Here is an 18494-nt window from a genome sequence, read left to right as displayed (position 1 = left end):
ATTTGCAGAACTACTAACCACATATATATGAGTATTGTAACTCATTAAGTCTATGATATTTTGGGTTTGTGAGAGTTTATCATAGCATTTTATATGCATGGACCTTTATTGGATTACAAATTCTCAATTTATAATGTTAGTCCATATTCTTTATTCTATGTGAAATGTAAGGTTTAACATGTATGATTTTGTTAGCCCTATCGGATTCAATTTATGCATCGTTGAATCTTGTGTTTCTTATACTACCTTGATGACAAGTATTATTATAAATATTTTATATACTTCTACAACCATTCTTATATTATCTTTTTAATATTTAATTAAAGTAATCCAAGTGGGTGATTGTTGAATATTTTGGATTTACTTTAATTAATTATTAAAATATAAATGAATTATATAGTATTAAATATTTAATGTTATTGTACTTGGTATTTCTATTGGGTTTATTGTGAACGGACCGTGATGGGTTGGACCGTCCTTATTAGTCGGCCCATTTGAGAGGTCTCTGCCTCCACTGATGAGTATATAAGCTAACTATCTCATTAGGTTAGCCATCCTGGAAACGGAAAGTACGCTCAATCAGTAAGGCGGTAGAAGAGCTCTCAAAATCTAATTCTCTCAAGTCACTTTCAGGTCTCCTTGAATTCTTCTTCAACCATTCAAGGTACACAGTTTTGAAGTCAATTAATTAATAACATGCTATATTTCATATCTATGATTTAGGTAATTTTTTTCACAATGACCATGTAATTAAATTTTGTTCAAATTGACAATTTCTTTAATGAAAGACTGCACTTTAAATAAAGAAGAGAAACTCTGATGCACAAGACGTTATTACAAAGCTCTGATCTGAAGATGGTCAACAAAAATTAAAAGCTCAGATCAAATGTGCATCAAGTTATGAAAACAAGCTTCATATAAAGACAAAGCTAAGGATCTAGTCAACAGTCAACGCTCTGAATAATATCTGACAAGTTTTGTCTTCTTCTGAAAAAACGTCACTTTCAGTGGGATATTATTACATTTTGTCCTTGGTGAATTCAAAGAAGAGACGTTGCAAAAACACACAAACCTCGGTGAAGACAAAGTGGATGCAACAAATCATTTTAAAAGAAGCAAAAAAAAAAAATTGAACTACTATTCAAAGGAATAATCCTTAAGAGGCATAGATTTCAAAGTTGAAGAAAACTTCTCAAGGAAGTTTAATGCATTGACACTTCTTCAACCAACGACTCTTTTCAAATCATTTTAAAAGAAGCAAAAAAAAAAATTGAACTACTATTCAAAGGAATAATCCTTAAGATGCGTAGATTTCAAAGTTGAAGAAAACTTCTCAAGGAAGTTTAATGCATTGACACTTCTTCAACCAACAACTCTTTTCAAATCATTTTAAAAGAAGCAAAAAAAAAAATTGAACTACTATTCAAAGGAATAATCCTTAAGAGGCGTAGATTTCAAAGTTGAAGAAAACTTCTCAAGGAAGTTTAATGCATTGACACTTCTTCAACCAACGACTCTTTTCAAATCTTCTATAAAAGGACATATGACCATTTAAAGAAACATAGAGAACTACACGTTTTTTAAATCTATCTCTTTTGCTTTTTGACCAATAAAAAATAAAGAAGAATAATATTGTCCTAAAAGTTTTCACAAGAAGCATGTACAAATATCATTAAGGAATTGCAACGGTATTTTAATACTTTAGTCGTGATGTAATTAAACTCTGACCAAGAATTGTTTCCATCAAACTGTGGTTATCCCAAACAGTTCATCCAAAAAGAGCAATTAATCACTTGAACTCAATCAGTTGATTTTAATACATGTGTAATTAGTGATAAATCCATTTAAATTTCTAACCTCAAGTTCATATCTCATATATGATCATTAGTTCCACTATTATTAATAATAATTTCTCATTCCCAAAATATTTTAAATAATAAAATAAAAAATAAGGGTGCAATTAGTTTTTTCTTAGAAGTATTTGTTTATGTTTTTATGATCAAGTGCTTGTGTAGTTAATTAATCTCGCTTATAATTGAGTCTAATTTTTTTTTTTTTTTGGTACAATAATTGAGTCTAAATCTAGTATTTGATTTTCAAAACCATGTACGACTATTTTTTCATTGAGTAAATGAATATTACCAATGACTTTTTTTGAGAGAATATTACCAATGACTTATCTTTCACTAATAATATTATTTTTTTCAATTAACCATAGTTTTGATTGTTTCCTGAAGAAAAATGTAAGCGATTGCTTTCAGTTTGAATTGACACATGCACTATATATTGTGAAACCGTAAAAAAAAACATTTGCTTTGATAATATAAGGCTCAATTGATCTGCCAGTCCTTTAATTTATTTCTTTTATTCAATTTGGTCTCATAAGTTTTAATTTTTTCAAACACATCCCTTAACTCGTCTGTTGTTAATTAACGTGATCCCCTCAAAATAATGATTGTTGGATGAGGAAGATCTATCAAAGCTTACAGGGTATCACCAACACTTGATTTATTTACATTCTTCATGTTCTACTCCATCTTCATCTTCTTCCCCATCTTTATCTTCATTCATCTTTCATAATCTTTATAAAATAAAATAAAAAATTCAACTTTTTTCTTTTAAAAATTTACAAACTCAATAATTAACACCACCACCATCTTCCAAATAAGAATCAAAACTAAATTAAATTGGTTATAAATTTTGTTTCCAAATTATAAAAATTAAAAACTCAAATTTATGTAAAACCTTTTTTTTTCTACGGTTGCTTTCAAATTAATCCACTTACTAAAACCCAGATTTTTAACAATTGTAATTGCTTCTTACTAAATCCCATATTATTTTTACAATTGCTTTTTCAAATTAATCCAAAAAGAACCCATCTTTCATCCTTCAAAATCAAAACTCATCCTTTATCATAATAAATTTAGAGCAATAGAACATATATTTCACTATCATTTATGGTATCAGATTTGCCTTTTATTTAACAACTTTCCATCGATTCTCATGGCCGTTGATACACCCTCTGAAACCAAAGAAATTTTTTAATTCAACACTAGTGCCCAACTCCCTATCAAATTAAACTCCACAAACAGTTTCACTCTCTTCTTATTGCTTGCGATCTTGTTGGGTACGTGATTGGAACAACACCAAAGAGAGAGTAGGAATTGAAGATCTAGTTTTTGAATTTATTGAAAGATTTAAAGTTGATAGTTGAGAAGGAACACGATCAACGCAAATACTTTATGGAACAAACATTTGATGAACAGTAACCTGGTTTTGGTGTTGTTGTTGTGCATCAGTATCGATTTGATTTAGCGTTTGGATTTTGTTATTGATATGGATTTAATGTTTGATTTTGATTTGGATTCTTCATCTTTGTTATTCATGATTATTCTTTGTGTGAACAATAACCTCGGTTTCAAACGTAAAAAAAAAAAAAAAAAAAAAAAAAAAAAAAAAAAAAAAAACCTTTGTTTCATGATTCTTTATCTTTGATTTAGATTTTGGATTTTTTCCGATTTTTTTATGGGTTTTTTATTTTATAAAGATGGTGAAGGATGAATGAAGATGAAGATGGAGAAGAACATGAAGAAAGTAAATAAATAATAAATCAAGTGTTGGTGATACACTATAAGATCTGATAGATCTTCTTTATCCAACAATCTCTATTTTGAGGGAACAACGTTGATTAATGACAAATGAGTTAAGGGATACGTTTAAGAAAGTTAAGACTTATGTGACTAAATTGAATAAAAGACATAAGTTAAGGAACCGGTAGATCAATTAAGCTATAATTATCTAAATTCGTTCTATGATCTTAATAGGAGAGTTTCTTTTTGTAAAGTAGCGTGTTGTTGACCATAGTTTTGATTGTTTTTTAAAGAAAAATTGTCACCGATTACTTTCAGTTTGATTTGACACATTTGTCAAAAAAAATAAAAAAATTGATTTGACACATGCATCATTGTGTAAATTGACAAAACACACGTTGTTGGATATATAATTATCCAAATTCGTTCATAATCAGCCAATTTAGTTCCTATCACCCGAATAGTAGAGTTTATTTTTTATTTTTTTTCCTTTTGTTAAATTGCTTAGTGGTCTTAATGACATTATTTAAATAGACAAATTTTATCTATACTTCTATCTGAGTGGTGATACATGTACCACCCCATGTGGCAATACACCGACACAAAATTCTGACATGTGGCAACCTGGACCCCACACAAATAGAAGATAAAGTATTGTTGTGAGATGAACTTACCAAAATATCCCTAATACATAAGGTGTATAATGAGGTGTATGAATAAAAGGTGTTCATGTAACATTTTTCCTTCTAGGCTTAATTGCACTTTTGGACCCCTATCTTTCCAAAAGTTGCGGTTATGGACCCCTAACTAATTTAAATACAAAACAGCCCCCTATGTTTTGATTCTTTGACAGTTTTGGACCCCCAAGGCAAAAAAAAAAAAAAAAATTGACACGTGGCACCTCACTTAGGGTGCCACGTCAGCGTTGACCGAGTCAACAATGGACTGGGGGTCCAAAACTGCCAAAGAATCAAAACATAGGGGGCTGTTTTGTATTTAAATTAATTAGGGATCCATAACCGCAACTTTTGGAAAGATAGGGGTCCAAAAGTGCAATTAAGCCTTCCTTCTATCTCATATATATAATGAGAACACAAAGTTTTGAGTTGACTTTTACTTTTCAATTTTACTATTTAAAAAATTTGACTACAATTATATATATTATATATCCTTTTGAGAATATTTTTTCCCCTTTATTATTTTCAATTACATTAATTATTTCTTTCAATTTTTTTTTGCTCAACCGCTCTTGGGATTCACCCTTGGATCGAGTGTTGAATTGAGTTTACTTAGTTATTTCTTTTGCTTTTTAATTGGATAAGGTGTAAAAGAGACGTCAACATCTTTATCTTAAATGCGATATGCTCTAACAAGATCAACTTCCTTTTGAAGTTGCATATCAATATGCAGAGCTGCCCGTGTATGTAATGGTGTGCAGATGCTTCTGTAGGACAACACTAGATGCATGGCAACAATGACAAGAGGTTCATAAAAAGCACTCACCACCGGTTGTGCAAAATGCGTATTATTAATAGAGTGCAAGACTCCGCTTCTTTAGTGCAGGCTTTATCGTCTCCGGGCCATGGTGATTCAAAATTCTATGCTATTGTTTTTAGTATTATTTTTCAGTTATCTTTACATTCCAACTTCGAGGTGAAGTTTGTTAAGAGACAAGCGAACATAGTTGCTCATACTTTATCTAGGTTGACGGTCTATTCTTGGGTAGTCACCGTATTTTTGATTCTTATCCTTCTTGTACTCAACAGTGGTTGATTAATAATAGTTAACTTTGCTCTGGTAAAATAATATTACTATAAATAGGATTCAAACTTCTCATAAACCAAGCTCAACCACGTAAAACTTTTGTTCTTTTGAACCTTTGCTTATTATTTCTTTTTCAAAATGCTTTTCCAAGCTATAAGTTACACTCCTAGTTTCTTACGGCCACTTCCTCAGTCCTTTTGGCATCTTCTCCTTATTATATTTTTTAGTTTTATGGTAATCAAAACCATAAGATACCACTTAGTTGAGAACCCTAAAAAAGCCAAACTTCCACCCGGTCCCAAACCATGGCCTATCGTTGGTAATATTCCTGAAATGCTTGCAAATAAACCTGCTACTAGGTGGATACACAAGATAATGGAAGAATTGAACACTGAAGTAGCGTGTATCCGCCTAGGAAATGTCCATGTTATTCCTGTTACCTGTCCCACCATTGCCCTTGAATTCTTGAGAAAGAATGATGCTACTTTTGCATCAAGACCAATATCCATGTCCACTGATATCATCAGCAAAGGTTTCTTGACAACCGCCGTTACACCTTTTGGAGAACAATGGAAGAAAATGAAGAAAATATTTGTCAATGAATTGTTCTCCCCTCACAGGCATCAATGGCTCACTAACAAAAGGAATGAAGAAGCTGATAACATAATGTTTTATGTCTACAACAAATGCAAAAATGCGAATGATAATGGTCTTGTGAATGTTAGGATTGTTACAAGGCATTATTGTTGTAATTTGATGAGGAAATTGGTTTTTAATACAAGGTACTTTGGAGAAGGAAGTAATGATGGAGGTCCTGGTTTGGAGGAAGTTGAACATGTAGATGCTATTTTCACATTGCTTAGATATGTTTTTGCATTTTGTGTTTCTGATTATATGCCATTCTTGAGAGGACTTGACTTTGATGATCATGAGAGAAGGGTGAAAGATGCTATGAGTATTGTGGACAAGTATAACGATCCTATCATTGAAAGGAGAATTCAAAAATGGAAAGATGCATCAAAGACTAGTGCTGATTCAGAGGACTTACTTGATATTCTAATCTCCCTTAAAGATGCCAACAACAAACCATTATTGACATCAGAGGAAATCAAGGCTCAAGCTCTAGTAATAATACATTCTATTCACTTTGTTTTGTTTTTCATTATAACTAATAAATGAAATTTACTCCTAGAAATTGTAGCATCAAATAATTTGATTCAAAACTCATTAAAAATTTAAAATTCTTGCAGGAACTTGTGTTAGGAGGAGTGGACAATCCATCACATGCAGCTGAATTTGCAATAGCAGAAATGATAAATCAGCCAGATTTACTTCAACGAGCCACTGAAGAATTGGATAATGTTGTAGGAAAACAACGACTAGTCCAAGAATCGGATATTCCAAACCTCAACTATGTGAAAGCTTGTGCAAAAGAAGCTTTTCGCCTTCATCCAATTACAATTTTTAATCCTCCCCATGTTGCTATGGACAATATAACGGTTTCTAAATACATGATTCCAAAAGGAAGCCATGTACTTCTAAGTAAACAAGGACTCGGACGAAATCCAAAAGTTTGGAATGAACCTCACAAGTTTCAACCTGAACGCCATTTAAAAAATGATGGGTCTATGGTAGTTTTGTCGGAACCAGATTTGAAGTTCATATCATTTAGTACGGGAAGGCGTGGTTGCCCCGGAATTGTGCTTGGAACCTCAATGACTATGATGTTATTGGGCAGGTTGCTCCATGGCTTTGATTGGAGTGGTCCTCCTAATGAATCAACCATTGAACTTCTCAAGTATTCCAATGGTGATAGATACCTTGGAGGGCCAATTGTGGCAATAGCAAAGCCAAGATTGGCCGCAGAGTTGTATCATCAATAAAATATTTGAAAATTTAATAAGGCAGGAAGATAATCTTATCTATGAATAGTAATGATGTTTAGTTAATAAGGGAAAATAAATCACTAAAAATTGCTATGTAATTATTATCTAATTTTATAAGTACTCTAATGTTTAGTAGTGGGTCTTAATATGTACTGAATAAAAAATATTTGATGTTTTCAGTGTGTTTAAGTTAAAAGTTATATACATATATAAAAATAGGCATTTACTTCCTTTTTTGAAAGTAAGGGGATAAAGCGCACCAACTCCTTGACACAAAACTAACACATAGTTAACTTGATCTGCAAGCAAAGCAAAAGCGCAGAAATTTGGAACCAAATGAAACACATAGTTGACTTGATCATGCAATAAGCTAGCTCGCGAAACAATTTGAAACACGGTCAGAAGTACTTCTACTAGTATTCAGTCCAACAGATCTTGGATATTTAGGTTGAGCCATAAATCATAAAAATCTTGCTGGTATTTCCAAGTCATATCTAACAAAAGGAAGTTGAGTGAAAATCTAACAAAATATTATACTAATATCACACACCTCTTTCAACTTATGACAATCTCTAAGGATAAGAAGAATCGGTCTGGGTGTATGCACGAGGCAAATTGAACAATCAGTAAAAGTAGCCATAATGTCGAGGTTTTTTTCTTTTCCCTTTTGGTTGGTTTCCATATTTGATAACTATTGTAGTTTTTTAACTTTTTCTGTTGTGTAGTTAAATACTTAACTTGTGGCTAAGTGATTTAATATCATTTGTGAAAGCCTTAAGCATGGGTGTTTGAGAAGATCCTTGGTATTCTCTGATTTGGAAGGTCACCATAGGCATGCTCTCTTTTTCTCTTGATTAAGTAAGATAACAGATCTGTTATTTTTTTCTCATTTCACATAATCTTCGTAAAAATTGGTATGTTTTAGTAGTGATTCAATACTCATGGTGGTTAGATTTATGCACTTTTCAAATTTTGAAGTCATGTATGCATCATATGTGTTCAGGGTGTTTTATAATCATATTTCTGTTCCTTCTTGTGTAGGGGAAATAAACTTAGTTTCCTGCAGCCCCGACAAAAGCAACGTTGGTGGCTACAGGTGGTAGTGATTCCGGAGGATTTCTCTGGAAGATCGGCCAATGAAATAAAGATTCTGAGCTTCAAGGTATTTGAAAAATACATAGCCTGATGATGAAAGGATATTTAATTTTCTATCTTGGATAAGCTCTTGTGATCATGCTACCTGCTATTTACTGCAGGTCATACAAACTACGTATCTAGTTTAGCTTTTAGCTACGATGGACAGTTTCTTGCATCAGGAAGCATCGATAGGGTTGTTTAAGTCTAAGATGTATATGGGAATCTAAAAGGCGCACTTGATGGTCATAAAGCTTCCATAGAGGTAAAGTGATATTCTAAACTTTGTTATGCCTTAATTCGTGGTTAAATTGATATCCATGAACTCTTTCACTTTCAGTGGCTCAGATGACAGGTCGCATAATTTATTTTTACTCTGTTACTGCAGAGAAAGTCTTTAGTTCCAAATGCAATTGGAAGCCAAGTGCTTGATGAATTACTAGGAGGAAGATTTTGAACCCTCTCAATTGCCGGTGTTTCTCTAAATCATGTGTTTGTATGCATTCATAGCTTCTCAAGACCAAATTTTTTTATGCGTACAGTGCTAATCTTATTTTCACGCACATTGAAATATGTTTTGTATACTTCGTATGTTTTTTAATCTTGATTTTTAAAAAACGATAACTTATATTGCCTTTTAAAGTAATTATTCACTTATCGATGTTTAATGTTCATTCGCACTGTAGTCGGTCTGACCGAAATGTTCCCATAGCTGAGAGGTTTGGGATGAATCCTGCGGCTGTATTAGACAATGTATTCTTCATTTGTTTCATATATTATATGTATCATAGTTGGATCCGAATAGTGAATATTTAGTGCTGATTGCTTACTATTTCTGTTTTTGACTGCACAAGAGCATCTATGCTCGGTGCCTACACTTATGAGCAGCAGTATATATAACCTTCTCCTTGGTTTGGCTGCTAAAATGTCTGAAGAACCATTCATACTTCTGGTGAGATGTTACTGATCGAGTAGAATAGAGTTATCTTCTGTTGCAATATCAAGTGATGTGGTAATTAATAATGTTTATAGGATCTGATAGTTCTTTGTTACCAATCCTAGAGATATGATCTGTGATTTCGACATCCTTTTCTTTCTGCATTATTTTTTCAATGGGGGAGTGACTGATGGATTTTCTGGTAGCCATTCTAGCACGTATCTGTTCAATTCCCTTACTTCCTTCTTCAAAGCTTGTCGTACTGATGAATTAACTACTAAATTTCTAACATATTTTAAATGTTACAAACAACACCGTTAAGTGTTTCTAAAATCATTTAGTAACACGGCCTTTACGTAACATTTATTCAAATGTAACATTTATTCAAATGTTACAAATTCAAGAAAAAAGTTACTATTTAGATTTAGTAAAAAATTTCAACTGTTACTTGTAGTGTCTTCCGATTCGTTCAGTATTAATAAGATTAGAATTGGACCTGGAACTAGAAGGATGTTACCATCTTAAGACCAATGTCATGGAGAGTGTCTTCAATAGGTTTTCTCCAAATCGATCTCAGTAATTATCCAACCTAATGTCATGAACAATGCCTGTAGTTCTAAAGGAAGGAAGAACCTCCTTAACAATAATGATAATATCCCTTACTTTACTTGCAAGTAATAAAGCTACTTTACCAACGGCTAACCCAGAGCCTAATACACGGTGGCGGAGCTAGAAAAAAATGTTAGGGTGGACCACTAAAATTAACTTTTGAAAAATTGTTTAAAGTCTCGCAAATTAGACCTATAATTGAATTATTTAAATTTTTCGGGTGGGCCACTACACCAATTTACGGGAATTGGGATCAACCGAAACCTAAAAACGACATAAAATTGTATAAAATCTTGCAAAATAGACCTATAATTGAATTATTTAAATTTTCGGATAGGCCACTACACCACTTTGCAGAAATTTGGATCAACCAAAACATAAAACCGACACAAAATTGCATAAAATCTCTCAAAATAGACCTATAAGCGTTGATTTTTTAATTTTTCCGGGTGGGCCGTGGCCCACATGGGCTCCGCCACTGTTAATACACCACAAGCCTAATTAAGTCTCATAATAAAAAGCTTAGGGTGAGTATGGTTTGGTTCGGGTGAAAACTTAACTGAACCAAATTTAACTTTTTGCTAAATTCAAAATAATTTAATCGAACCGAATTGTTTTAAACAAAGCCGAATTGTTATCATTGGTACCATTGAAAAAAATATTAAAAAACCAAGCAAATTGAATTTTAGAATTTTTAAAACAGATCCTCTAACCAAGCAAAAAATATATCCTCTAACCGAAGTTAAGTGGCTGAAAAGAAAAAAAAACGTTTTTGACGTGGATTCTAAATTATTGCAGCCATTTTCACCCTTATCTCTCTGTCGGTAATGATAATAGTTCGTTTGGAGTGAAGTGGGATTGAAAATGTATTTAGAGCCACAAAACCATTGGAGACATATTCTACTTCAAGATCAAATTTGAACAGTTTTTATTACTATTTGCTATAGCAATTTATAGCATATAGACATATATAAATCTTTCCAAATATAGACAAACTTCGTGTTCCTTTCAATCATCATTCTTCAAAGTTTACATCGATCAATCTTTCTTTTCGAAGAAGCCAAAATGAAATTTATTAAAATCACAATGAGTCATGACTATCACAAGGAGTGCTAGGTTAGGAGTCGTAAAGTAGCAACATACAAAAGATAGATGGGAGCATCCAATTCTAAACCCATGCATCAAAACAAAAACTAAAAAGCCTACAGGAAACACCACCTAACAACCAAAAACAAACTAACATCAAAATCAAAGACAAACCTCCGCACAACAACATAAACAAAAGTTGTACTAAATCCCTCAAACATCATCACAAGTTGCCACAAAAACAACATCCACCATTACATTCCGTTGCTCGCACACAACCCCTAAATAGTAACAACAACCTTTGAAAAACGGTCAGTAATAAAACCTCAAACAACATCATTAGTTCTCCCAAACATCTTCATCCAAAAACACACCTCCCAATGAACAGTAAAAACCGACCAAGAACCCAGGTAACATCATACAACAAGAAAATTGCTCCTCAAAATTACACTCACAAAACGCCTTATAGCCGAAACGACACAAATGCCCAAAATATCCAAACACCTCCACCAAAGCATACCTACATGTATATGAAAGCCCTTATAACAACACATTTGTTACTCTTCTCACACCTAAATCCAACCAAAATACTACGAAACCAATCAAAAAACAGTCCGAACAGTTGAGATGTCTTACACCTAACACCAAAAATCGATAAACTAAAACTAACATCAACCACCATAAAAAAATCAATAGAAGCCATTGAATGGCAACCGAAGAGCGACGAAACCACCAAAACCCAGGATCACAAATCAAAGACAAACCAAACAAAACCATCACCACGCACAGTGTTCCCATTGGAAGCTGCAAATTGAAAAAACAACAACCACCTTCGCCATAACAACAACAACAATCGATATCACCTTAACAAAATCAACCTTCGCAACAACAACAACCATTAAAACAACAAATTCACCTTCACAACAATAACACCATATATCGATCCACAACGACAATAAAAAATAAACCCTTTCGGGATTAACGGAACCAGACCCTTTTGGATTTTTGAAACCGTCGAAAACACCGGCCACCGTCAAAACAGAACAGAACAGGCGAGCAACAACACACAATTACCGATAACACAGCGGCAACAAAGCATCCACAAGCACAACAGTCACGAACACAAAAACACCACCCACGAACACCATAAACCAGCACCACCGTGAAAAACCCCTAATCACCACAAGATACGGCAAATGTACTAACCATACCTCGTGGCGGCAGCGAGATCACAGTGACGAGGAGGGCTGATGAAACATAGAACAAATCTGAACAAAGACAAAGAGAACGAAAATAACGACGTCGACGGTTTGGAGAACAACCCGTAAAGGTTGAATGGTGATGCGGAGATTAAAGAACCCGTCGCATCACCACTGTTAGTGTCTACATCGAACTGTTTGGATTTAGAGGAGAAAAAAGGGAGGACAGGCTAGTTGTGTGGTTGTCTGTAGGGGTGAAGAAGTATGGCAGGAGAGAAAAGGGAGGAGCGGCGGCTATTCAAAAAATACAATTGAAATTGTTGTATATCGGTGTGCGTTTCCCAACCTTTTATGGAAAGTCAGCCTGCCACATGAGAAATTTTTTCGTGAGGTGAGCTTTGACGAGGTTGATATCGTTGTTTTCAAATCAGTTCTCAGAACGCGGCTTTAATTGCCCGCTACACGGTCCTGTTCGAGACCAAACTCAGTCATTTGCTTCTCTATCCCTTACTAAAATGTCATAAAACTAATTACTTCTACTATAATTTGACTCTAAAAGAAGATTAGAAATTCTATATAATTTTTTGTAATGATCAAGTGGTATATATTTTATTCAGAAGATCGATGCCTTTACAGAGCTTGGGTCTTGTCTTATTCTTGACCATTGACCATATGTGGAAGAATTATGATGGATTTTTAAGGTTAAGGTTTTGGTTCGTTAATTTTTCATTGGCTTTTGAAATGTTTGTGTATCCTTAGTGTTAGCGTATTTGAGGCTTTCTTAATCACTTTTTTTTTTTTGTCAGGTAGACTAGTGGCTAGAGTTCACCTTATAATGTGAATAAATGGGGTGTCCGGGGTTCAAACTCCGGCCCCTACATATAATAATGCATTGTCATACCATTCTTAATCACTTTTATTGAGTTTACGATGTGGATTGGAAATGTTCCAACGCAAGATTTGTTTGATTGTACTATCTTGATTTTGAGAATTGTTGTTCCCACTTTTGGTTTGGCTGTGCCACACGAGTAAATTACTCAAATACCCTTCGGCAGTTAACTGCCGAGGAAAACTTCGGCAGTAAACTACCGAGGAAAAAAAAACTTCGGCAGTTAACTGCCGAGGAAATCTCAAACCTGAATTTTTTTTTTTTTTTGGACAAAATCCATAAATTGTCATTAATATCAATTTTTTTTTTTTGACAAAAACCATAAATTGTCTTTAATAATATTTATTGATTTTGAATGTTTCAATCATTATTTTGGTACGTTTTAAACAATTGGAGTATTATACTTATGTCTATATATCTTAATAAGAATAACATTTAAATCAGTGTAAAAATTAAGCATTTGAATATTGTTTTGCACATTAGTTAAATACAAATAACAATAAAAAAATCGTTAAAATAATTGTGCACAACGATTTTTTTTAAGGTATAATATGTTGTTATATTTTCTACATTAAAATAATTGTGTACAAAGATTTTTTTTTATTTAAGTAATTTGCAAAACAATATTCAAATACTTAATTTTTACACTTATTGAAATGTTTTTTGAGGACTTAAATGTTAAGCCTAAAACAAAGAAAAAGGAAATAAAAGAAGAAAATTTCGTGAAAGTTCTTTGGAAATAAAATAGGCAAAAAAAGAAGAAGATCAAATGAGTAATACAATTAAAATAATTGTGAATATTTTCGTAAAAAGGAAGTAAAAGAAGAAAATTCCGAGAAAGTTCTTTGGAAATAAAATATTCACTATTGTTGAAGATCAAAGCAGTTATAACAAAAAAAAAAAAGATTTAAAGGAGTAATACATTTAAAATAAATAAGGAAGACAAATCAATAAAATTAAAAACGAATTATTAAGAAAAATCAATCAAAAATGATAAAGACCGCGGAATATTCTCAAAGAATAAAAAAAAAAAAAAAACAGATTTGAGGTTTCCTCGGCAGTTAACTGCCGAAATTTTCAGTTTCCTCGGTAGTTTACTACCGAAGTTTTCCTCGGCAGTTAACTGCAGCCGGTTGCATAATTCGGCAGTTAACTGCCGAAGGGCATTTGGGTAAATTACTCGTGTAGCATAGTCAAACCAAATGTGGGAACAACAATTCTCCTTGATTTTATCATTGAATGAGGCTTATTTTTCTGTTAAAAATAAAATAAAAATAAAAAAACACTGATGGGGTACGGGGACATTGGATTCCAAATATGATTCGGGGTTTTTTTATTATTTTTTTTTTTTTGTATTGACGTAGTTTTTTTGTTTGAGAAATTGTATTGCCAAAGTTATAGTTGCTCTAAGACACAAAAACATTGAGACGGTTCTTTGTAAAGATGACTTCTCGTGTCTTTTCCATTCTTTAAATGGGAGAAGAGATAATGAGTGTGTTTCTTTCAAATCTTTTTGTCATTCTATTTGAATTTGTTTTTCTCAAAATCTATTATTGTTTTAAAAAAATAATGAGATAACACATGAACAAGATAAATATAATTTATTTATTTTTAAATGATTTTAGTGGATAGCAAACATACAGAAATAAATAGCTTCAAATTTGTTTTTTAAAATCTTAAAAAAAATTCTAAATATTTTAATACAAAATATGTTTCTTAAAAGCTAAAACAAACAGACCCAATATAAACAATTATAGTTTCCAAAATTTCAAATGATCACTACTTCTCCCCCCATATTTGACCACATATCAATTATTTAATTTACTATTCAAATAAAAATTTAATTATCAATTTGATTTGATTTGATCACCAATCAATTTTTTTTGTTGATGGGACCAATCAATTAAAGTTACTAAAATGAAAAATTAATGATTTAATTAGTAGTTTTCATATGATCACAATGCTCAATGCACCTATATAAGTGTGTGGCAAGTGGTGTGCTTAAACGCAAGCATAAAAGTACAAATATTGTGATAGAAATAAACAAAGAAAAGATATAGAGAAACAAGAATGGAAGTAACTCAAGTACACATGAATGGAAGCCTTGCAGAAGCAAGCTATGCAAACAACTCCTTACTTCAGGTATATTATAGTGTATATAATTACCTACCTCTATATATATATATATATATATATATATGAGAAATTCTTATTATTATGAATGCAGATTATACAAAACCAACGAAATGAACTGAATTCAACTTGTTATTACCTCTCTATCCTGCAGTCAAATTCTATTTTCCCATATTTTCCCAGTTTAATTTTGTGGATAAGTGTTTCGTATGGTATAGCATTGCTCAATATGGTCCACCTTTAAGACCTTTCAAAAAAAATATATGATCCAGCTTGAAGATATTATCCAAATGTTAATATAAATTTACTTTCCTTTCTTTTTCTTTGTTTCTTTAATCGAGAAAATCTATACATCAAACAGAAGTAACCGTTACTCCCTTAAAAAAATAAAGTAACCCTTACTAACTTAATTTTCATTGGTTGTTAGTGTATTAAAATTTTTAACCTGACACTACATAAGTTACATTTACTCTTTCTCTCACACACATGTTTAGTAAAGGTACAAATAATTTGAGATAACAAAATATGTTAAGCATATATGGTCTGAATTTTATGCATCAATTATATACAGCGAAAGGTGATTTCTTTAACAAAACCTTTGAGAGACGAAGCTATAACCAACCTATATTGCAACACACTTCCCAGAAGCTTGGCAATTGCAGACTTGGGTTGCTCTTTTGGGCCAAACACTATGTTGGTGATATCAGAAATTATCAAAGGTGTGGAAAAACTTTGTCAAGTGCATCATCATAAATCTCCTGAATATAAAGTATTTTTGAATGATCTACCGGGAAATGACTTCAACAACGTATTCAAGTCCCTTGACACCTTCAAAGAGAAACTACGTGATGAAATGGAAACTAAAATAGGCCCGTGCTACTTCTATGGAGTTCCTGGTTCATTTTATGGCAGAATTTTTCCAGATAATAGTTTGCATTTTGTTCATTCCTCGTATAGTCTTCAATGGCTATCTAAGGTTTGTTTATACTATAGTAATTATCTTTTTTTCATTATTTTAGTACTCTATAATATACATTTAGTAAACGTTTCATCCCGATGTCGATGGTTCACTTTATTTAATCTACTCATAAAGAATGGTTAAATATGAATATTTTGTGGCTGGTGATTCATTAGGTTCCAGAGGGTGCTGACAACAACAAGGGAAACATTTACCTGACGAGCACAAGCCCCTCAAACGTCATCAAGGCTTACTACAAGCAATTTCGAACAGATTTCTCTTTTTTTCTTCGATGTCGTGCCAAAGAATTAGTTGAAGGAGCTCAAATGATTCTAACACTTTTAGGAAGGAAATGCGACAATCCATCAAGCAAGGAGTGTTGTTACATTTGGGAACTCATGGCTATGGCCCTTAATGATATGGTCTTGCAGGTATAAGAAAAAAATTCTAAAATTTTGAAAAAAATAATGATAAATTTAATGATGTTAATATTAATTATTTAATGTATGCTGCAGGGAATCATTAACGAAGAGAAAATCAATACTTTCAACATCCCTAATTATTATCCATCTCCATCTGAAGTGAAGTTGGAAGTTCTCAATGAAGGATCATTTGTCATCAATAAATTGGAGGTTTCTGAAGTTAATTGGAATGCTCTTGATGATTGTAATGCCTTTGACTTTGAATCTGAAATGTCAGAATCACTCAGAGATGATGGATACAATATGGCACAATGCATTAGGGCTGTGGCTGAACCTTTGCTAGTTAGTCACTTTGGTGAAGGTGTCATTACAGAGATTTTTGACCGCTATAGAAAAATTTTAACTGATCGGATGTCCAAAGAGAAAACTAAGTTCACCAATCTTAGCATATTGTTGACAAGAAAACCTTGAGCAAAAACATTTTTGGTTTCAATTTTATATATGCAGTTTAAAATAAATTGCAAAATTGTGTCAGTGGTTAATTTGCATTATTTTCCTTGTCAGTGATTAGCTAGGAAATGTTATGATGGGGGAGTAATAATTTAGCAGTACCAATATACATGTTGTTAGTTATTTGTTGTGATATGTGTTCTTGATTGTATGTTTAAATCATATATGAGGAGTTTAATCAGTGGCGTTGCCAGTATCCGGAAAACGGGGGTGCAGACTTACGAAACACTAACACAGACACGGACATTAAACATGATATTGATACAAATATGTCGACATTGATAGTAATTAATGCAAATGTCAAAACTAATTTCCATACAAAAAACAAAATTAATTAAATTAATGTAATCACATGTATTTCTGTTGCATCGGTGTCTGATAGGAACATGTGTTGGTGCTATATAGGCGTACACTTTATAGTTTCCTTAATTATTATTATAAAATTACCAGTTTTGTTAAAAAATTATTTAGAAGTTGAAATTATGTTATATACGTGATTGTTTTTGTTAAAATAAAATAAAAAAATTGATTGTTAGTCATAGTGAAAAACAAATCCCAATTGTTCTATACTAAATTTCATATCCATGTTTTTACCTTCGAGAATTTTGAGTTTTAGTTTTAAATAATGAAATAGATGTTATATATGCCTTGAATCTTAAGCATGGGTTCAACCTATTTTGCGATGTGGAGGAAGACTTCGCGACACGTAGCTCAAAGGGTTGCCTACGCGCGGGAAAGCGTCGTGACACGGAGACACGAGTTTTTTGTTTTGTTTATCGCCAATTTTTATGGGTTGGATGAATCATATAAATAGGTAGGTCAAATTTAGGGTTCGGGTGAGTGAAACACATGGATTTTGTAGCCAACACTAAAACTAGGGTTAAGAAAGTTTTCTTAGGTTTTCTCTTGGTAAGAGCTCTAGGTTAGGAGAATCATCCATTGTGATTCCTTTTGGAATCTCTGTGTAAAGTTACTATGTTGATTAGTGGAAAAGGCTTGAATATTTCAAATGGAAGAAGTGAGAATAGAGGTAATAGAAAAAGGAAAAGAGGCCATGTCAAAGTCCAAAGCAAGGGGTGTTGACAAATCAATGTTCAAGTGGTTAATCGGTCACACCCCATGCTATTTCAAGAAGGATTGTTCTCAAAGAGGGGGCAGTAGTAACTCTTTTGCTCGGATTCTTGTTGCCAAAGATGAAGGTTATGAAAGTGTGAGAGCATTAGCTATTAGAAGTTGGGAACCTGAAACGAGCTAGGTTATGGACTCGGGATGCTCCTATCAAATTTGTCCAAGAAAGGAGTTGGTTTATGTCGTCATACTCTTAGGTTTTGTAAGGAAATACTTGTCCTTAAAATCCTAAACAAAGTCGGTGAAAAT

At 32.7% G+C, this 18494-nt stretch overlaps 2 protein-coding genes across 2 annotated transcripts; both read left to right on the top strand.

Annotated features, from left to right (window-relative positions):
- The first annotated feature begins 5477 nt into the window (after nucleotides 1-5477).
- On the top strand, nucleotides 5478-7303 carry LOC25491088 (isoleucine N-monooxygenase 1). The gene is made up of 2 exons (XM_013605004.3): nucleotides 5478-6479; nucleotides 6605-7303. Exons 1-2 carry the CDS (start codon nucleotides 5493-5495, stop codon nucleotides 7235-7237), a joined length of 1620 nt encoding a protein of 539 aa, XP_013460458.1. The 5' UTR covers nucleotides 5478-5492; the 3' UTR covers nucleotides 7238-7303.
- A 7819-nt stretch (nucleotides 7304-15122) lies between these two features.
- LOC25491087 (S-adenosyl-L-methionine:benzoic acid/salicylic acid carboxyl methyltransferase 3) lies at nucleotides 15123-17253 on the top strand. Its single transcript, XM_013605003.3, has 4 exons — nucleotides 15123-15236; nucleotides 15799-16203; nucleotides 16362-16616; nucleotides 16701-17253. Exons 1-4 carry the CDS (start codon nucleotides 15165-15167, stop codon nucleotides 17076-17078), a joined length of 1110 nt encoding a protein of 369 aa, XP_013460457.1. The 5' UTR covers nucleotides 15123-15164; the 3' UTR covers nucleotides 17079-17253.
- The last annotated feature ends 1241 nt before the right edge of the window (nucleotides 17254-18494 follow it).

This window comes from Medicago truncatula, chromosome 3 (assembly GCF_003473485.1).
Source record: "Medicago truncatula cultivar Jemalong A17 chromosome 3, MtrunA17r5.0-ANR, whole genome shotgun sequence".
Classification (NCBI taxonomy): domain Eukaryota; kingdom Viridiplantae; phylum Streptophyta; class Magnoliopsida; order Fabales; family Fabaceae; genus Medicago; species Medicago truncatula.
Note: the sequence above shows the minus strand (reverse complement) of the source record. Positions and strands in the feature narration are given on the sequence as shown.

Coding starts and splice junctions, on each gene's coding strand:
- LOC25491088 (XM_013605004.3), top strand. CDS start 5,493: ATGCTTTTCCAAGCTATAAGTTACACTCCTAGTTTCTTACGGCCACTT. Junction 6,480..6,604: donor AAATCAAGGCTCAAGCTCTA/GTAATAATACAT, acceptor AAATTCTTGCAG/GAACTTGTGTTAGGAGGAGT.
- LOC25491087 (XM_013605003.3), top strand. CDS start 15,165: ATGGAAGTAACTCAAGTACACATGAATGGAAGCCTTGCAGAAGCAAGC. Junction 15,237..15,798: donor CAAACAACTCCTTACTTCAG/GTATATTATAGT, acceptor AATTATATACAG/CGAAAGGTGATTTCTTTAAC. Junction 16,617..16,700: donor TTAATGATATGGTCTTGCAG/GTATAAGAAAAA, acceptor TGTATGCTGCAG/GGAATCATTAACGAAGAGAA.